This window comes from Papilio machaon, chromosome 23 (assembly GCF_912999745.1).
Source record: "Papilio machaon chromosome 23, ilPapMach1.1, whole genome shotgun sequence".
NCBI classification, from domain to species: Eukaryota; Metazoa; Arthropoda; class Insecta; order Lepidoptera; family Papilionidae; genus Papilio; species Papilio machaon.
Genome location: NC_060008.1, coordinates 4,148,973 through 4,169,087, shown reverse-complemented (window position 1 = coordinate 4,169,087; position 20,115 = coordinate 4,148,973). Strand labels below are relative to the sequence as shown.

At 38.6% G+C, this 20,115-nt stretch overlaps 1 protein-coding gene across 11 annotated transcripts in view; it reads left to right on the top strand.

The window, feature by feature from the left end:
* LOC106716828 (plasma membrane calcium-transporting ATPase 3) overlaps positions 1 to 19,782 on the top strand; it is a 137,267-nt gene extending 117,485 nt beyond the window's left edge. For 6 of the 11 annotated variants that reach the window (XM_045683700.1, XM_045683701.1, XM_045683696.1 and 3 more), the window contains 12 exons: positions 439 to 677; positions 1,346 to 1,508; positions 1,733 to 1,834; positions 2,297 to 2,476; positions 2,982 to 3,176; positions 3,548 to 3,754; positions 4,372 to 4,570; positions 5,035 to 5,246; positions 5,547 to 5,698; positions 6,115 to 6,241; positions 17,030 to 17,098; positions 19,130 to 19,782. In XM_045683700.1, coding sequence (XP_045539656.1) covers positions 439 to 677; positions 1,346 to 1,508; positions 1,733 to 1,834; positions 2,297 to 2,476; positions 2,982 to 3,176; positions 3,548 to 3,754; positions 4,372 to 4,570; positions 5,035 to 5,246; positions 5,547 to 5,698; positions 6,115 to 6,241; positions 17,030 to 17,098; positions 19,130 to 19,342 — 2,058 coding nt within the window. In that variant the 3' untranslated portion in view covers positions 19,343 to 19,782. Of the gene's footprint in view, positions 1 to 438; positions 678 to 1,345; positions 1,509 to 1,732; positions 1,835 to 2,296; positions 2,477 to 2,981; positions 3,177 to 3,547; positions 3,755 to 4,371; positions 4,571 to 5,034; positions 5,247 to 5,546; positions 5,699 to 6,114; positions 6,242 to 11,347; positions 13,462 to 14,394; positions 14,748 to 17,029; positions 17,099 to 19,129 lie in introns of those variants that run through there. The other 5 variants (XM_045683702.1, XM_045683705.1, XM_045683704.1 and 2 more) reach the window with 4 other exon arrangements.
* The last annotated feature ends 333 nt before the right edge of the window (positions 19,783 to 20,115 follow it).

The following is a 20,115-nucleotide window of genomic DNA, read 5'->3' as shown; positions in this document are numbered from 1 at the left end:
ATTAAATTACAATAATTTCTAAGGATGTCAATGTCGAAATAGTGTCATCGGATAATTGATATTGTGTGTCATTTTTAATATTGAACGATATATTTAATATTTCCTAACAAATTAATCACTATAACAACGCTACTTAATGGAGGTTAATATGTTTACTATAGGCATATCTATATAAATAAAAGAAAGTTGTGTTAGTTACACTATTTATAACTCAAGAACGGCTGAATCGATTTGACTGAAAATTGGTGGGCAGGTAGCTTAGAACCAGGAAACGGACATAGGATAATTTTTACCCCGTTTTCTATTTTTTATTCCGCGCGGACGGAGTTCGGGTAAAAGCTAGTTTTTAATAAATTTATTCGCAGTTAATATTTATTTGTTTACAAAAGTTGAATGTTCATTTAAAACAGACTATACCTCTTATTTGTTCACCTCCAGCCGGCAGCAGATCCTACATCGCCTCCCATACAGATCGGCAACAAGACGGAGTGCGCACTGCTCGGGTTTGTGCTCGCGCTGGGACAGAGCTACGAGGCGGTGCGCGAGCGCAACCCGGAGGAGTCCTTCACACGAGTATACACGTTCAATTCCGTGCGCAAGAGCATGTCCACTGTCATACCTTATAAGGGTGGCTACCGGCTGTATACTAAAGGAGCTTCTGAAATCGTTTTGAAAAAGTTAGTATTATTTAATTAAATTGTTAACTTTTAGAAATATCAGGTATCAAAATTGGAGGAGGTCTATACCTAGAAATAGATCTAAATATTGGAATAAGATTGCTAAATAAAATTGCTAGGTAGTTTGTTGTATGTCACGCGGCGTATACGCGTGAATGCCGCGGCGATGGACCGTTGCAAATAAAAAGTTACCTTAATCATCATTTAGTAGGTGCTATCCTACAATTAGAGCGTCGGTGGCTCAATGGTTAAGCACTTGACTTGCAATCTGCAGGTACTGGGTTCGAATCCTGACATGTACCAATGTATTTCGATTTTCAATTTACATATGTACATTTATCCGACGTTCTTACGATGAAGGAAAACATCGTGATGCTGCACATATCTGAGAAGAAATTCAATGATATGTGTGAAGTCAACCCGCACTTGGCCAGCATTGACCCTGTCCTAGTCACCCCTAACTTGGGGTAGGTTCCGAGCCCCTCAGTGGGGACGTTTAGGGAGCTGACAATAATCCTACAATTAAGTATCATTGACACAGAACAATACTGTTTTAAAGTATGTATCGCTTCGCAATAGCAATACTACACTATGTACTACTCTGCGGCATTCTTCTGCCCTTGTGTGAAACAAGCTTTAGATCCGTTTGTAATTTGACATAATTACAGGTGTTCTTTCATCTATGGACACGAGGGTCGTCTGGAGAAGTTCACCCGCGACATGCAGGACAGGCTGGTGAAGCAGGTCATCGAGCCCATGGCCTGCGATGGACTCAGGACTATCTCCGTCGCCTACAGAGACTTCGTTTCCGGCAAGGCTGATATCAACCAGGTAACTTAGTAATAATAAGTTGAAAAACATTAATTACCATTTTTATAGTACGTAATTACTAAAAAAAATAGTGAAAGAATTTATAAAAAAATAAATTTCAAAAAAATATGTCTCAAAGTATGGATAAATTGTAAGCTTCCTGTATTTATGAGATGCAATCAGTCGTTTTTTTTTTCTTTGTACTTTGTGTTTTTTTGGTTTAACCTAGTAATGTTTCTGTGCAGGTGCATATAGACCAAGAACCAAACTGGGATGATGAAGACAACATCGTAAACAACCTGACCTGTCTCTGTGTCGTCGGTATTGAGGATCCCGTCAGGCCAGAGGTACAAACATATAGACAACAATATAATTTGACTAAGTGTTATGCAAGATTTTTTTGATATTAAGAGGTGACAAACGAGAAATCTGTCACCTGAAATTGTCGAAATCGCTAAGCGACCGCTGATTATAAATAATCCGATGCTTACTTTTAATTGACTTAGGAGGGGACACATAGAAAGAAAATATTTCTTCCTATGCTTTCTTTCATACGCCATTTCCACTTCCCCTTCCCATCCTTACCTTATAAGAAAAGGGTGGAAAGGGAAAGAGGACTAAAAATAGGCATTTGACATTTACACTCATCAACAGATGTTGCTGTTTTCTAACATTGTTAACTATTCCTCTGAAAAGGATTGTAACTAACCTAAAAGTCGTAATCACTAAGTATCGGACGATATCTGCGATTTTTTTTTCGTTTTAATCAAATTGAACCATATAACTAAGCATAAATTGGTAATTCCCAGGTACCGGAGGCTATCCGCAAGTGTCAGAAGGCGGGTATCACGGTGCGCATGGTGACGGGTGACAATGTGAACACGGCGCGCTCCATCGCCATCAAATGTGGCATACTCAAGCCCACTGATGACTTCCTCATTCTGGAGGGCAAGGAGTTCAACAAGAGGATCCGAGATGCCAATGGAGAGGTATGATCCGACTCGAAGGACCAAGAAATATATTTATTTTACAGAGATTATTTTTTGGCATAAACATGTGTTAAATGTCATTTTGTAATGGCAAAAAAAGATTTAGTATATAAAGTAAATGACTTGTAAATGAGATTTTGCTTGCTAAGTAAAATAACTGAAAACCATGGGAAAGAGACGAATTTCATAAAACCTTACTTTTGAATTTAAAACACAAAGAAAACCTCTTTCGTTTTTTCAATTTTCGATGCTCTTAATTTTCAAACATAATAAATATTTGATAGATGGATGGATGGATGGATGGATGGATGAATGTTTGTTAGAAAGTTTCTTTTTTTCTCAGAACTTACCTTAACAGATCACAGTGAAATTCGACTAAGATGTAGAACATTGGTCTTCCAATGTTCTTATACGTAGGCTACTAAGTTTAATTTTATTTTTGCGGACGAAGTCGTGTGCGACAGCTAGTGCTATATGTAAACAAAGGATCTGTATCTGTGTGAAGGTACAACAAAGCCTGCTGGACAAGGTGTGGCCGAAGCTGCGCGTGTTGGCGCGCTCCTCTCCCACTGACAAGTACACTCTGGTCAAAGGCATGATAGAGTCCAAGGTGTTTGACACTCGCGAGGTGGTCGCAGTCACAGGAGATGGCACCAACGATGGACCAGCGCTCAAGAAGGCTGATGTCGGATTTGCTATGGTATGATAATAACTCTTCTTAAACTGTCATTAATCTTTCATTAAAGTTCTTCCACTTGTTTTTTTAGTTTCTCTCTCTCTATCTCTCGATGTCTTTCTCTATCGCTTCACTCTTAGGAAACTTGACAGGCTGTAAATCGGCCACCTGAATTCGCTAAAATGGCGAAACAACCCCTACTTACTTTTAATCGACGGACGAGGTGACGCACGGAAAGAAAATATTTCCCCGACCTATGCGTCCCCTCCTCCGCCGAATCCACTTTCATACATCCCTTATAAGAAAAGGATGGGAAGGGAAAGGGATTAAAATTAGGACGACACGCATACACATCAGTCTTCACTTCTGTATTCTAACAATATTGTATTTGACAGGGTATCGCGGGTACGGACGTCGCCAAAGAGGCGTCTGACATCATTCTGACAGATGACAACTTCTCGTCAATCGTGAAGGCGGTGATGTGGGGCCGCAATGTGTATGACTCCATCGCCAAGTTCCTGCAGTTCCAGCTCACTGTCAACGTGGTCGCTGTCATTGTAGCCTTCATTGGTGCTTGTGCGATTCAGGACAGCCCTCTAAAGGTATAGTGCAATAATCCTAGCCTGAGTTCTCTCAGAAAACTAAAGTCCGAAAAGGATTTGATAGTGTTTGTTTACTTCGACAGGGAGCGCTATTGAGCTAATGTAATTTAATGTCATTTATACCTAAAGTCCAATCGCGGAGGACGAAGAATTTCGTACATTGAACTGTCATTACCTGTCTCTGTCACTCCCGCGTAAATATAATGAGTCTCGTTCGCACAGATACAATGGCCGCCGTCCTCAGGGATTGTAAACCTTTTACTAGAGACTATAAGGTTTGTTTTTTTGTAATAAATGTAACAGGCGAGACGTCTTCGGTTTTTTATTTTTTTCTGCCAAATTAGTAGATACTTGTTTAGATTTTTATTACTTGTAATATAAAATCTAAATAAATAATTTATATAATAATAATAGCTATATTTCATAAGTTGGTAAATTTTCTTTCTCCTTCAAATAATGTATGTAAACCGCACTAAATACAAAAATGTTTGTGACCACTGTCAGTAGGTAAAGAGGTCATTGTACGAAATTCTTCGTGCTCCGCGACTGGACTTTACCTTGTCAGATAAATTTTTGGACATTTCTGGTGGCATTTAATTTGCTATATTTGTTTCCAGGCGGTACAAATGTTATGGGTGAATTTGATAATGGACACGCTGGCGTCGCTCGCGCTGGCCACGGAGATGCCCACACCGGACCTGCTGCAGCGCAAACCTTACGGTCGCACCAAGCCTCTCATCAGCCGCACCATGATGAAGAACATCCTCGGACAGGCCATCTACCAGCTCTTTATCATCTTCTCACTGCTATTTGTAGGTACGTATCGTAAAAGTGACAATTTTTTTTTATATCTTAATTCGCCGAAACAGCGAAGCAACCGCTGCCCATAGATATAGCAATTGCAGATGCGTTTTCTAATTTTAATCGACCAAGAAGGGGAAAATAACCCCTTTATATGCATCAAAAGGGATATTTCTTCAACAATTCAAAGATTTATGAAAGTAAACTAGTTTATTACAAACTAGCTTTTTCCCGCGACTCCGTCCGCGCGGAATAAAAAATAGAAAACGGTGGCAAAATTACCTTATGTCCGTTTCCTGGTTCTAAGCTACCTGCCCACCAATTTTCAGTCAAATCGATTCAGCCGTTCTTCAGTTATAAATAGTGTTACTAACACGACTTTCTTTTATATATATAGATAGATATAGATAGATAAGAGTCACTCACCGCAAACATGTTTCTACTACTTCTGTTATATTAAAAAATGTTTTATATTCCAGGTGACAGATTGCTAAACATCCCGTCGGGTCGTGGCCAACCACTCGGTTCCGAGCCCACGCAGCACTTCACCATCATCTTCAACACCTTCGTCATGATGACACTCTTCAATGAGATCAACGCGCGCAAGATTCACGGCCAGAGGAATGTATTCGAAGGACTGTTCACCAATCCCATCTTCTACTCGATATGGATCGGCACTGCTTTGTCCCAGGTAACTGAACGAATGACTGAATGAATGACATCATCGTGTCACATCCCTCGTGATGACAAGCCTTGGCACAGTGTTGTCTCAGGTAATAGATGGATAAATGAACTGTGAATGAATGAGTAAGTGATAAATGAATAAGTGCTTTTAAGCTACGAATTCTTGTGCCTTATAACGCTAATTTGATAAAAAAAAATAGCCTTTAATAGACAGATGAAAGGATGTACAGAAAAAAAACTTCCTTTCCCCTCCCCTGCATTTCCCTTTCTTGTGGTATAATCAAATTGGTGTACCCGATGGTTCCAGGTGATAATAATCCAGTTCGGCGGTATGGCATTCAGCACTGCGGGCCTGTCGATAGACCAGTGGCTGTGGTGCCTGTTCTTCGGCGCTGGTACCCTCGTGTGGGGTCAGCTCGTCACCACCGTGCCCACTAGGAAGATACCCAAGAAACTCTCGTTAGTATAACTATATGTCCACTTTTCTACTACATTTTATAATTTCTTTTCTGTGTGTCATAGAATTGTTAAAAATTATTAAAGATTGCTAATGATTTTATAAAAAAAAACTAGCTTTTTCCCGCGACTCCGTCCGCGCGGAATAAAAAATAGAAAACGGGGTAAAAACTATCTTATGTCCGTCTCCTAGTTCTAAGCTTCCTCCCCATGAATTTTCAGCTAAATCAGTTCGACCGATCTTGAGTTATAAATAGTGTAACTAACACGACTTTCTTTTATATATATAGATATATTTACAGAACTTTTAAAAATTATTCATTTGGATGCCAAAGGAAAGGAAAGAGCTCCATCATGAAAAAATCACTACTATTTTTTGTATATTTGTATTAATTAAACTTTATCCCGATGTATCAAAGTTGGGGCCGAGGCCAGCCGGACCCTGAGACCATCCAGCCCGGTCCGGACTACGACTCGGACCTGGACAAGAAGCCGCGCGCCGGACAGATCCTGTGGATACGCGGCCTCACGCGCCTCCAGACGCAGGTACGCATGCGCACGCGCAACACGCGCCTGGGGGGGACTGTGACGTCACGCGAATAGGCCGATATATACATTTTATTATTCTGTGAATATTAAAAAACTTATTTTTGTCTCTGTTTTAACAAATAGAATGAGTTTGGTAGGAATATGATATTTTATAAATGATCAGACATTTTCATTGCATAGTGATTTATTTCTTAATCTTTAATTGAGTAAGAAAAAGTAGAAATTAGTTTAGTAAGAAAATAACTCAAGAAGTGAATATCGAAGTACCAATTTTATATTGTCTTTATTAAAAAGTGTTTTTATTTTTGTTGTTCAATCGGCCTATTCGCATTGGGGCGCATTTTTTTTTTGTATTTTTTTTTGGGGGGTCAATGTTCGCCTTAAAGGGGGTCTGTGTTGATTTTTTGTCCTCGTACAATGGGAATTTAAAAAAGTATTTTTGGGGAGATTTAAGTTATATTTGAATATAAATTATTGTGCTATACTGTAAATAATTGTGTTTTTAAGTAATCGGTGTTTATTTTTTTTTATTTAACCTAAATTTATAAACAATTCTTTACAGTATTTTTTAATGACAGTATTTTTTATTATTATCTTAAAACTTCGTAAAATACTGTCATTATGATATGTCATAGGTAAAATCATGGTTTTTAAGCGGCTGTGAATTAAAGACTGAAAAAATAATTTAAATAAAAAAAAACATGATTATCTACGGCATTTTACTTTGATAAGTTTACTACAAAAAAAAATTATTACAAAAGTAAACTTACTAAAGTAACTGAAAAAAAAAATTTAAAAACAAAATGTTTTTTTTTTATAATGATTTAATAATAAAAAAGCATATAGGAGTGGCAGAATGTTCGTGTTTAAAGAGGGATAAGTTGAAAGTTCGCAGCTATGTAACTTTTTTTAAAAAAAAATGTAAAAAATATATATAAAATACAGCAAAGTCAACAGGTCAACACTGCGGATACCTTGGGCATCCTCACGCTAAGTCGACGATATGACTTCATTTATATATTATATTATATACATATAGTGATATATATTTACTTTTATATGCATACAAGCCGAATATAACTACTATTTTTAACTAAGCATTCATATAAATAACGTCAACAATAAATTATTACACATATCTTATTTATCGGTATAGCCGGTTTTAGAAGAAAAAAAAAAATTCCCAACGACACAGTATAAAAATTTCAAATCTTACCGTAAACAACTCTACGTTCATTATTTTTTTTATTTATTTATTTTTTTTGTTTCACTCTCCTTTTATTTTTTCTTACGTCTCATGATTACTTTCCATTCTCCTATACTTCTGTTCTTATTCGATAATTATTATTTTCTATATATATATATTATATATTACCTACACAGAGAAACACTTTACACAATAACTTTAGTAGAAACGCTACAATACTTTTGGCCCATTAACGTAGATTACAACACGATTGCTAATTTTGTTTGTTTTTTTTTTTTTTAATATAATTTGTCTAAATTTAATTTACAACGAAATTAGCAATCGTACCTTGCTACACTAGTTTATGTTTTTTACTATTCTAAAAAAAAATAATAATTTTCAGCCTGGTTTCATGACATCCGTTTCTTTTGACTAGTTTCTATTCTCTTAATATCTCAATCTCTTACTGTTCTCTGAACTATATATACTACTGTCTAGCTCTACACACTCTGGCTGCCATGGAACCGGGCTAGTTGTTACACTATAGTTAGAACGCCTTTAAACATCGCGAGTAACGGCCGTGCATGCTCCGCAGAGAACCCAGTCTGACGCTTCCCTTTTTATTTTTTAATTTGACTATGTTTTGGTTTTTTTATACCACAACCACCACCCCTGTACCACGACCCCATTGGCATGCGATTTATGTAGGCTGTGACAATGTTACTTATCCCTCATGATTGTATACCTCAAACAGTTACTATGACTACGTCCCATAGAATATAATTTTTATATATCCAATCTACTCAACATTAACAACATGGCGGTATGAATATGACTATCTCTTTTTCTACTCTATCTTTTTTTTTTCTCTTAGTCATACTGACTGTTTGATTTTATTTTTTTTACTATTTTTTGTCTGTTTTTTTTAATTGTTTACTTTAAGAATAGTGTTTTTTTTTTTTGCTTGTGATACGCCAGCCCAATACATCCTCGTTACTGATCCAAAGCAACCCAAGCTCTTGTTGAATGAAACGCCGTATGTTCACAAACCTGAGGCGACGACTAACATGACGTTACCGATATCCCATAATACAAATTGGCAGTGACATTTTTTAATTGTTATATGTTTTTAAAATTATTATTTTAATGTATAATTTGTTTATGCCGAATTGTGTTCTAGTTACTGCCAAACGATACCGTTCATTTAGAGTGTGGAGTGGATATAGATCATAAAAAAAAATATTGAAAAATGTTGAATACACATTTTTTTTTTTCATTAGAGAGCATGCCGCGTATGCTCTACGTACTAACATATGTTTGAATTGTAACCGTCCTTGATCGAACGTCTTTTTTCCTTTGCTGTTGTATTGTCAGTGTTTTTTGAGTGTTGTTTTTTTTTGTTTTGTTTTTTTTTTTTGTTTTTTTTTGTCCATGAATGTTGTTCGAGCCGTACTTTTTGGGGGGAAGGAATGGGGGAAGTCAGACGGGTGTAAGCGTCAAACTGAACGATGGGGATTTGTCAATGTCAGTAGTTTGCCTTGCCTTGCCAATTGGAAAAATGCCTTTGCTGTTATTTTGCGTTATAGGCTTGTTGTAGTTGTCCATAAAGTGTTATAAATGTATATAAAATAGCGACACGCGTAGGCGACGCCGCTATTTCTCGGTGAGTATCGTGTTTAGAAATAACGTGTTGAGGTTTTTTGTTTTTTTTTTTATTTAAAAAAAAACAGTGATTCCGTGTAGCTTTCTAATATTCATAAGACTTTACAATTGTGTTAAACTTAATTGTTTTAATGTCGAAATTTAGAACACCATGTGTTATATTTTTCACAATTGTAAATTGTCTTATTATGAACCTTTTAGGCCAAATGTTTGTACCTCCTTGGCTCCCTATAAATGTTTAACAAACCTATAACAAGGCATGGTAGTTTAAATACCTGTTAATATCACATATACTAAAATGACGAGATAAAATGCGTGCCGCCATATTTCAGGCATATGGAATTTGATATTAGATCGAAATTTAAAACATGCTGTATAAACAAATAAATAAAAAATCCATCAATAAACGTATGAGACGCTAAAGCCAATTAGTGGTGCATTAGGTGTTACCCGGCGACGAAGTGCTAGTGCTAGTGAACCCACTGACCCCACAAAGCCTCCTAGGTGTCATCCCTGCGTTGTCTAGGCGTAGTCTAGCAAGCTGAACTACAGGGTGTAGCTAAGGCCTCGATTCGACTTCCATTTTCAGTTTTCAATACCAGACTCTTTCGTTTCATTGTTTTTTTATTTCTTTTTGGTTGATCGTTTCTCATTTTTTTGGGCACCTCCGAGTCATATTCGTATCACGTGACACCGGCCGCAAGATGGCCGCATACAGTATACACCAGACACTGTTCCGTTTTTTTAAATTTTGATTTTTTTTCTTTCTCTAATTTTTTGTTGTGTTACGAAAAAGGTTCCACTCTTTCCGTGTTGGCCTGCTTTCAGACGACAGATATGGGGATGTAATTTTAAATATAAAACTTAAAAGCTCTAGTTAAATTACGCTCTTTTCGCCTGGACAAGTTTTTAAAATGAACATTAAAAAAATAAGATTTAATAATATGTTACATAACATTCACTATTTTAACTGAATTATAAATAAAAAGAAATGAACCTGCAAAAATCCGGAATTTTTAATTTTATGAAACGACAGTCACAAATTCCTTTTCAGCCAGCCAGTACTTTATCAGTGAAAAGTAATAGTAAAAAATAACATAATTATATTTAACAATAATTTAATTTTTTATTTTAAACAATATGTAAAGTAATTTCCATAATCTGATTGTCCGGGGTTTTTTTTCGCACATGCCAGGCGAACAAAGCGTACTTAGAACAGACCTATAGCAGCTTTATAAAACCCCCAAATCTGGATGTGGAGCAAGTTGTAAAGCTAGGGCTGCGCACGTAGGACGGTGTCGAATGGGGCGAGCCGCGCGTCGTTGAGAGATGTTGTTGGCAGCCCCGGCCGGTGCTGGAGACCGAGGTGTAGTGGCGGGCGCGGCGGCTGGCGGCGCGCTGCGCACGACGGACGCTCACGGTACAACCCTAGCGCGTAGCCGAGCGGCCGGCCCACGCTCTCTTCTACCACCACCACCGCGACACAACTATACCACCAACCGACACTGACAGCTCAATGTGACAGAAATACTAAAAGTCATCGAACAAATTAAATTCAACAGATGATTTTTAAACAAATTAACTATTTTGTCCATAGTATAAACTATTAATTGAAAGATTTTTATATTTCATTATTTTTTATAGTTATGATGAAAATATGTTTTTCTAATTAAAAAAACACCGACTGACCGAATCAAAGTGTCGTAAAGTGATGTGGAACCTGTGAGCCTGTGAGAGTGTCGTGGGCCGGCCGCGATAGTTTTCAATAGTTCTGTTCCCCGTCTGTGCTGCATCCCACGTCTGCCCCGGTAGACTCGCTGTCCTTCATCTGGCACCGTCCGCCCGCACCGCCGCCCGCACCGCCGCCCGGACACGAGCACCCCCCATTGCCCCATCGCCCCGCTTTGTCACGTCTCAGACCTTCCGCTCGGAGGCGTCGGCGCGTCGCTCCAGTACCAGTTGTCGCTAGCACCTAGTGTTTGTTCAGTCAGCATGGCGCCATCACCGGCCATCGAGTGCGGTCGTCTCTGAGACGCACGCGGCGCGCACACGTGTTCCCGTTAGCTGCATGCGTAGAGACGTCCGTCACACTTTATACTCTGAATACAGGCATAGTCGATAACATCCACACCACACTCGGTATATCGGTGGCGTAGTGTGTCGGTCCGCGGCGCTAGGGGCGCTAGGGGCGCTAGGGGCGCTAGGCGAGGGTGTAGGGGGCCGGGCGCGCACTGGGAGGGTTGTGTTGGTTGCAGCTGCGCGTGGTGCGCGCGTTCAAGTCGACGCTCGAGGACCTCGAGGAGCGGCTGTCTGCGCACTCGGCGGCCGGCCTGCGCTCGCGTCTGCGCGCACCGCCCCAGGACATCGCCTACATCGACGCGGACGACGTGCCCAACGCGGCCACCGCGCCCAACGCGACCGCCGCGCGCACTGAGACCACCATATTCTAACGCTCCCCGCGCCTTGCGCTCGCGCCACGCGTCCGCACATCACTGACACACACCTATAGAGCTTCTACATACCCCGCCCTGCCCCTTTACTGTTTTGTTACAATGTCACTGTGTTTGCAGATGTTTTTGTACCGTACGTACTGCCGGAGCCCGCGAGCCCGCACCCCCACTTCCCCACTTCCCCACACGATTCCCGCTCGACCGACACGTACTTAACGCTATTTAACCGCGAAATCTCAGCGCGATCTTACGACACCTCGATTACTTATGATTATGCTTTATTATACGAAAAAACGTCTTTGAGTCTTAAATTGTATTAGGTTTAAGAATTTTTTAAATAAGTGTTGAAATTTTTTAGAAACTAGGTAGTCGATAGCAATAAAGTTGCATAGTTATGGAGTTGGCGGGTGACGAGCCAGTCGCCTCTCGTGTGACACGACCCTAGCTAGATAGCTGGCGATAGAGGCCCGGACCCGCCGCCCCGATAGACCCGCTCGGACTGTCCCGAGCGCGCCTCTCACTCGGCGACAATGTAACCAACACTGCTATTTAGATATGAACATGTTTGTAAATATGTAAGAAGTTTCTCGAACGTCTTTCTATGTATATCGGAGCAGTGATATTTTATATAGAGATTATAGATAGAGGCGACTCGTGGAATTGTGAAACGTTTTAATCTTGTCGATTTGAAATTTACCAATATAATGTTAACTTTAAAAAAAATCATATTCTCCCTAGCTTTCTTTGTAACTAGGCTATTTAGGAGTGCGTCGACGAACGTGATCTTTTCGAACTCGTCCGACCTCCGCTCGGTTATATCTGTTTGTTTCATAGTAAATTGGGACCACTTTAACCCGCTAGTGACGTTCGACCGCCGAACGTTCGCGTTCGCGGCGCGCGTCTGTCCGTACGCAGTGTATGTTCTGAGTCAGCCCTCCCTGTGCACTCCGCGAGTCACGTGACACTCGCAACCTGTATGTACTTGGACACGAGAGAACTCTTACAAGTGTAGAACTAAAACATTGTTTTGTTGAAAACTATTTACAATTAATAATAAAATTTGAAGCAAATTCCATAGCATTTTCTTTCGCCACTCGTTATGCATGATGGGGGCCGCCCAGTTTTAGCAGAACCGCTCTATTTCAGATGTTAACGGTAAGTTTAGGTCCGCGGGCCGGGCGCGCCCTCTGGCGGCGGCCGCACGCCCCGCGCCCCGCGCCCTCGCCCTGGGCGGCCGGAGAGACCTAGGTACACTCAAGTTACACTAGTTAGAGCATGAGCGTGTCTTGCACGTCAACTCTTCGGTACATACTCACCCCCGTCGAACGAATAGCGACCTTATTGTGTAACGATACGTCACAAAACACAACTGCCGACTGTACGTCCATAAGTCGCATTATATGACGAGTGCCTCGAAACAGAGGTTGAAACAGCGCGCGAGCGGCCATTTTGTGGCCGGCATCGGTCCGCAAAATGGCGGCCGTTTCTTAGATTGTAAGTACAGAGTATCTATTGAAGAAATGTTACAATGTTTCATTTTTTTGGTACAAATGTTGTTTTTTTTCTTTTAAATTTGTATTCTAATTATTTTCGCTTGGCATTTAAAGTGTGAAACTGCTTATGTTACAGCGTTATGCATGTATACAGATGTCTGTGAGTATGCACAATTTGTATTTGTAAGCGACGGTCTCTGATAACTTAAAGTGTGATTGATTTTGTCATCTTTATGTTGTCGAGATCTTTGATTTTTTTCAATGTTATTTTAATAAAGTATTTCACACGTAGGAGAAAAATAATCATTATAATTTATCACTATAACAATCTCGTACACTAGTGTTTAAGTTGTCGTACAAAAATAAAGTGCTGATGAATACAAAATGCCTCCACAAAAACTAAAAAAAAAAAAGTTAAATATAACCTTATATATCATTAAAACCTTTTTTAAACGGCTTATATAATTATTTCATTTTTTTTATCGTTGACTCGGTTGTGTAAGTACTTATTTAATAAGTTGATTTGATTTTTTTTACTAATTTATTTTCATGTAACGAGAGGTTTTACTTTTTTTAATTTTTATTACATACATTTTAACCGGCTATATAAACTACCAGTTTAATATTAAAAAAAGTTCATTTGAATAAAATTATTTATTTCAATTCTATTGATATTTCATTTAACGACTACCTTTATTAAAATAATTGACACAAACGTCGAATTTTCTAGAAAATTTTATTAAAATCGCGAAGTAGCTCACATACCGGATTTTATATTACGCATTCGTAGTCGCTTAAAACACGTTTATACAAAATATTATAATATTTTTTTATCTATTAGTATTCTCTAGTGGATGCCCTCGACCCCGGTAGTGTGAATGCCCCCTAATCCTAGTCGACAATAGCCACTAACAAACGATAATGCTTTATAAATTCTCCCCACTTTACTAATAGTTAAATCACAGTAGACGATGTTCCAAAGCCAAATATGTTTTTATTTTTAGTCTTTTGATTTTGGAACACCGATTTTTTACGTACTGGCAACAAAGCCACACTGCGTATAGTGTCTCCAGATTGGGATGTCTTTATTTTGGTTGTGATTTGCGCGATTTAAAAAAGTGCAAACTTTTACTCATAAAAGTATCATTAAGGTTTTTTTTTTATTTCTTTGGTGTGATAATAATTTAAAATTATAAAAATGAACGCTTTCATTCATGATGAAAAAAAATTACCAAAAACATGGGGATTTTTTTTCCCAAAATGTCGGGGAAAAATGGTTAAAACCCATCTGGGGACACTGGTTTACGGGCAACACTTGCCGCGGCGGCCCACTGAAACCTCCGTGATGTTGTTTTACAGCAAAAGGCGGACATATTGGCCGGCCGTCGGATATTTGTCAATAATTATTTGGCGGAACACCGGAGGATCAGCGTGCAATCCGGCGGCAGCTCCCTGCCGGCACTCAGTCCCGTATCGCATCAGAGCGATGACTAAAACACAACAAACCAACCAAACTAAAACAACTCAACAAAACTAAAACGACTCAACTAAACCAAAATGACGTTTCGTAACAAAAGTTTTACCATTGAATTAAAAAAACGTTCGAAATTTCAATTCATTTCCCATTTGTACTGTTACCAATAAATTTAGTGTTGCCATGTTATTCTCAAAACTACTAATAACTGCCAGTTAATCCAAAACGCATTAAATTAGACGCAATTTATAAATGAATACAATTTTTTAAAATATATATTTACGAAATATAACTATATAATTCGCTAAAAAATATTAGATTAAGATTTGATTAGGATTTTTTGAAAAATAATATAATATTTAAATTAGAAATTAATCATAAATATGGTGCACTATTTCAAAATATAAAAAATGATTTTTAATGTTGTTAGCGGCATTTAATTGGCCGAAAGGAACATAGTTCGATTGTTTTGTCTTTAAAAAAAAATATATAACGATTTTCTGTAAATATTTGCGATGCCTTTCTTCTCTATAAAGTTGAAATATTATATTTTAATACGCGTTAAATTGATGTGATTTATATAAAGGAGTGTGCACATTGTTTTGTACGACTCTGCTTTTATAAAAGTTTTAATATTAAGGGTTTGACGATATTTAAATTTGCTTGTTTTTTTTTTTTTTTGTTGTCTACGCTATTGGTGTGGTTTATATCTTTTTTTTTCTATGCTGTGTAGTAATTGTGAAGACATATATCATTGTTTATTTTAATGGTAACAATTTGTGGTAATATTTTTCTCTCTATATTTATTTTGACAAGACTAGTTATTTTTCTTTCGTTTCTTCTGTACGTGCATGATGTGTGAAATAGACAGTATTTAAAAATATTTATTAGTACTTTTAGCGGAATGCATGAATTTAATCTATTTATTCAGACTATATTTATATAGTTAACACACACACATACACACAAATTCCATATTTTTTAGTCTTCCAAGATTGATTTTTTTATGATTTTTTTTTCTCTCTTCAAGTATATTTCAAGCAAATTTAAGTATCTTTTAATGGGGTTAAAGATACTTTGATGTATTGATATTCAAAACTATTTATTATCTATGTGCGGATCGCTATAACTTCACCTTTTGCACTTCGTAGTGAAATTTATAATAATGCTAACATGATAAACCTAGATTTATAAAATATTTTAAACTTCGTGTCTTGTTGTAAACCGATAATAAGTTAGATGTAAAAAAAGTAATAATTTTAATATCTTCTAAAATTTAAAACTTCGCTTTTAGCAGTCTCGTGAACGCCTTTATATAAAGAGAAAAATAATAACGGGGAAATATAGCATCCGAAATGTTCATACCTCTAGTATGGTATGACTGTTCTATACCTCCTAACGCTTTTCGTCTTAAACTTTAGTAATAAAGTATCTGTACTCCAAAAGTAACTTTCATTTCACCCGACTGCCTCGTTGCGGAGCTGCGTTATAAGGTAACTGGCCGTTCTGGGACTGTTATGTGTTGTGCCGCGTGACGTGCGCCATCTTGGCCGCTTGCTTGCACCCGCACGCCGCCATCTTGTCCGGCGAAGCGTGCGTCACACGTGATTTTTATTTCAATGACCATCTTTTACATCTGGTTTTGAAATAAAATTCATAATGTATATAGTAATTGTATAGATAAATAAACGTAATTATGTGTACCGCTTTCACAAATTAGATCGATTGAATATATGTTGTAGGAATGTTAGTAGATGAATAGTGTCACATGCTTGTATATTAGTCAAACTTTACTAGAATCTGGTATGTGAGCAACTGAGCAATTCGTTACATATGTGTGCTTTTAGAGCATGACATAAAGAAGCTATAAACACGAACGAAACACGCACACACAGACAAACCGAGAAGAAGGAAAGTTGGTTCGATGTTGCTTAAATATTGTACACACCAAACATTTTATTTATCACCAATCAATGTTGAAATACGTTTAATTTCTTTTTGTTATTTTATTTATGTTAAACGGATAAAGGAGCCCTGGATGGATACTGTAAAATAAAATAAATAAATAGTTTATAAGTGCACACCCCATGAATGTGCTTCTTAAAGCCATAGGATGTAAACCCAGCGTTTATTTATGTTCTAGTGTTAATTTTGATTTGAAATCTTCTTCCTAAAGTCTGTTCCTTGCTTCGCGAGGCACCGCTTCGGTCGGAGCTGTCGTGTGCCAACTGAAACGTAACGAACGCTATTCTTAGCTTCGCCTAGAAATTTGAATACATTTTTTGTTGTGATGTTATTTAAAGTGAAAACTCTTCATCTTTAAATTTAAAATAAACAATTGTCGTGAATAAGGATTGTTAAAATTTTTTGTTGTGTTGTAAAGAATAGCGTTAGTTGCGTAGCACCGACTATCTATCGCAAGGGACGACGGTCCTCTGCTTCTCTCTTCGTATCGTGAGTCCTTTACTTCATGTTCTTGTTTTTATTTTCTTTTCCATGAATCCCCATTGCACCCGGAAGGTCATAGGTGGCGAGTTACAGGAGCGCTTGATCCCGGTGCCCTACAGCAAGACCTCAACCGATCAAGCTGTAAGATTACACAAAGCCTGCTCTTTCACTCAAATCTACCCTCTCTTTTTCACTTTATGTTTGTCTTTGTTTTGTTTTTGTTCAACTTTACTCTATACTTACAAATTTATACATCCCCTTACTACGCAACAGTCCCTTTGTGTACACTGACCTTACAGTGACAACAGACTAAGGGCTGACACACATGAACTGTAAGTAGTCGGTATTGATAGCTTCAAGAGACCGAGATAAAACAGTCCGTGTATGTCTGCTCTTATTGTTTATGGTGTTTGCTATAGTTTGATGATGATTTTAGTTGTAACTGTAAGGTCAGTGTATAACGCATGTCACCTTTGAAGTATCCAAGCATGGGCTGTTGATTCATTATTTGTTGTTTTATTTTTCAGTTGTTGGAGAACGTTTTTGATGTATTTAAAAATATTTTGTGCAATTTATGTGACACTTATATAAATTAATATTGTTATTAATAAGATGCTGATTTTAAAATGCAAACGCAATACATTACCTAGTTTAAAAATTAGGCAAAATAATTACTGCATAGTCCACATGTATCCATTCATTAATTTAACATTATTGAAATGTATTATACACATCGAAAAATGCTTTTTTCTAAATAATTATTCAATACGTAAATTTTTTGTAAAATTTTAATTAAAACAGTATTTTTGGTTATGATTAAAAAAATATAGATAAAATTTCCCGCACTCATTTTAAGCTTTTGCAATTCAAAGTAAAAAATCAAGTAAACACTGGTTAAATTAGCACGCTTTGGGATATTGTATTGTACATAAAAGCTAAGTTTTTACTTTGGCATCATTCATCTTAAAATTAGTGTTTATGTGTTTGTTTTGCTTCATATCGTGCACAATTAAACTAAAAGAAATCGACCATAGAACAAAGTACCAGGGTCTCATAGATGTTCATGTCAACGCATTACATCAACGGTACAGCTTTTAGTTTGACGACGTCAGCTTACGAAAGGTTGAGGTTAGGTTAGGACCAGCTTGCTTCCGTGCAGTCGGTCGGATGTTGCTTCGTGTCGCAGCGCGCTTCAGTAGCCGCTAGAAGGTCCGAATGCAGTCACAGAGCACGATCACAGACCGACGAGTCCGGACCGACACCGACAGGTCTGGGCCGACACCGACTACTCTAGGTCTACACAGATACTGACGCACTAGCCCCGCCCACCGAGATGTCTGTATTCAGAACAGAAGCGAAGCGTATTGCGAAGTGCATGGCATGGCGCCCGCGCGGTCTACTGTGACTGGAATTTCGAATAACCTACGCTTTCTGGCCTCTTTTATTAATGGCTCAGTGTGCTTTCATTTATGTTTACCATCGTACACAACTCTTCCTCACGGGACAGCTCCTTCTGGATTGTCCCATCGATGTTGTGCCATCGGCCCTCTTCCAAGATTCAAATTAAATTAAATTGAAACATATTTTAATTTTTGAATATTATATCGCATGTTGTTTGAATCTTGGATCGTTTGTGTACACCTTAATTTTATAAAATTATTTGTTGTAACGAATTACACGGAGCTGTCACCGGCCACAGCGCCGCACTGGTTCCCTACAAGTTGAATTCCTCAAGCGCATCATCAATGTTGCAATTTATACATCTCCATAATTATTACAAAACTTGATTTATTTCATATAATGTTTGAAAAGAAAAACTGTTCTATTTTGTTATATTACTTAAATGTCCCCACTTATAAAATTAACATAATTTGCACCGACTATAGTAAGTTTGTCACATATTTACAATGTACATATATCTGTGAGAACTGCGCAGGAATTCACTTACCCGGCGACCGCGGGGGTCATGCTGCCTCCGTCGGTCGCTAGGGTTACACGGGGACGTAGCTGCTTTATTCTTCTCGTTTCTTTGTTGTAAATACAGTTCATATTAGTACCAACATTCTAATGTCAAAGAGCATTATTAGCTACGTCCCCTATGGGAGCCAGCGAGCGGCGCCGTGACCGGCGTCTGCAGCACCGGACGGTACTAAAACGTATGCGCGTGCGCAGATCCGCGTGGTGAACGCGTTCCGGCAGGGGCTGGACTCCCGCGGCTCGCTGGCCGACGCCGCCCTGGCGGAGGCGCTGCGCAAGCAGACGGCGCTCGCCAAGCGGTTCTCGCACGCGTCCAGCGTCGATTGCGAGCCGCGCGACGCCCTCGCGCCGCATGACATCGACGTGGAGCGCCTCTCCAGCCACAGCCACACCGAGACCGCCGTGTAGCCGCCCCCCGCGCCCCGCGCCCCGCGCCCCGCGCAACACATCGCTGCCATCGCTCTAATGTAAACGTAACGCTATTGTGTATAAAGTCATATTTAAATAACGGAGATACCACGTTCGTATTTGATTTAGAGGCGCCGGACCGACTCCGGCGTGTCGGAGCATAAGTTATTGTTAACTAGTGTGTTTATTGCGATTGTTTTGAAAATATTTTATTATAATACGCGCGTCGCCGCGCGTCTGTTGAACAAATAAAAATATTGTCTAATTATTAATTTTAGATTTAAGCGCAAGAACGAGCGATTGAGCGTGTGTTTTTTGAAAATAATTAAAAAAAAACATGGAATTATCGCATAGCATCGTGTTATCTCACACGAAATGTAATGTTTTGTATTGCTTTTGTGGGAAGCGAGCGAGCGGCGCGCGGGGCGGGGGCCGGCCGCGCTGCAGCCCCGCCCCCGCCCCGCGCCCCGCCGCCTCTTCAGACTAAATTATTCAACTATTAGTTAAGGTGTTTGTTATAAATTTCAATAACTTTTTCTTTTTGTTTTTACGACCTTTTTCCCCTAATTCTAAGTACCTATACATTAAGTCATATCGCGAAGTAGCCGCATCGACCGCCAGGCGGCGCCGAGCCGAGCCCGCGCGCCGCCGCCAGTAGTCCACTTTGAACATCTTCGAAATGTTTAAATAGAAATAAACATTAACTTGTATAGCTGAAGGTATTTATTTGTAATGCTAGTCTCTTATGAAACAAATACTAATTATTCAATTAT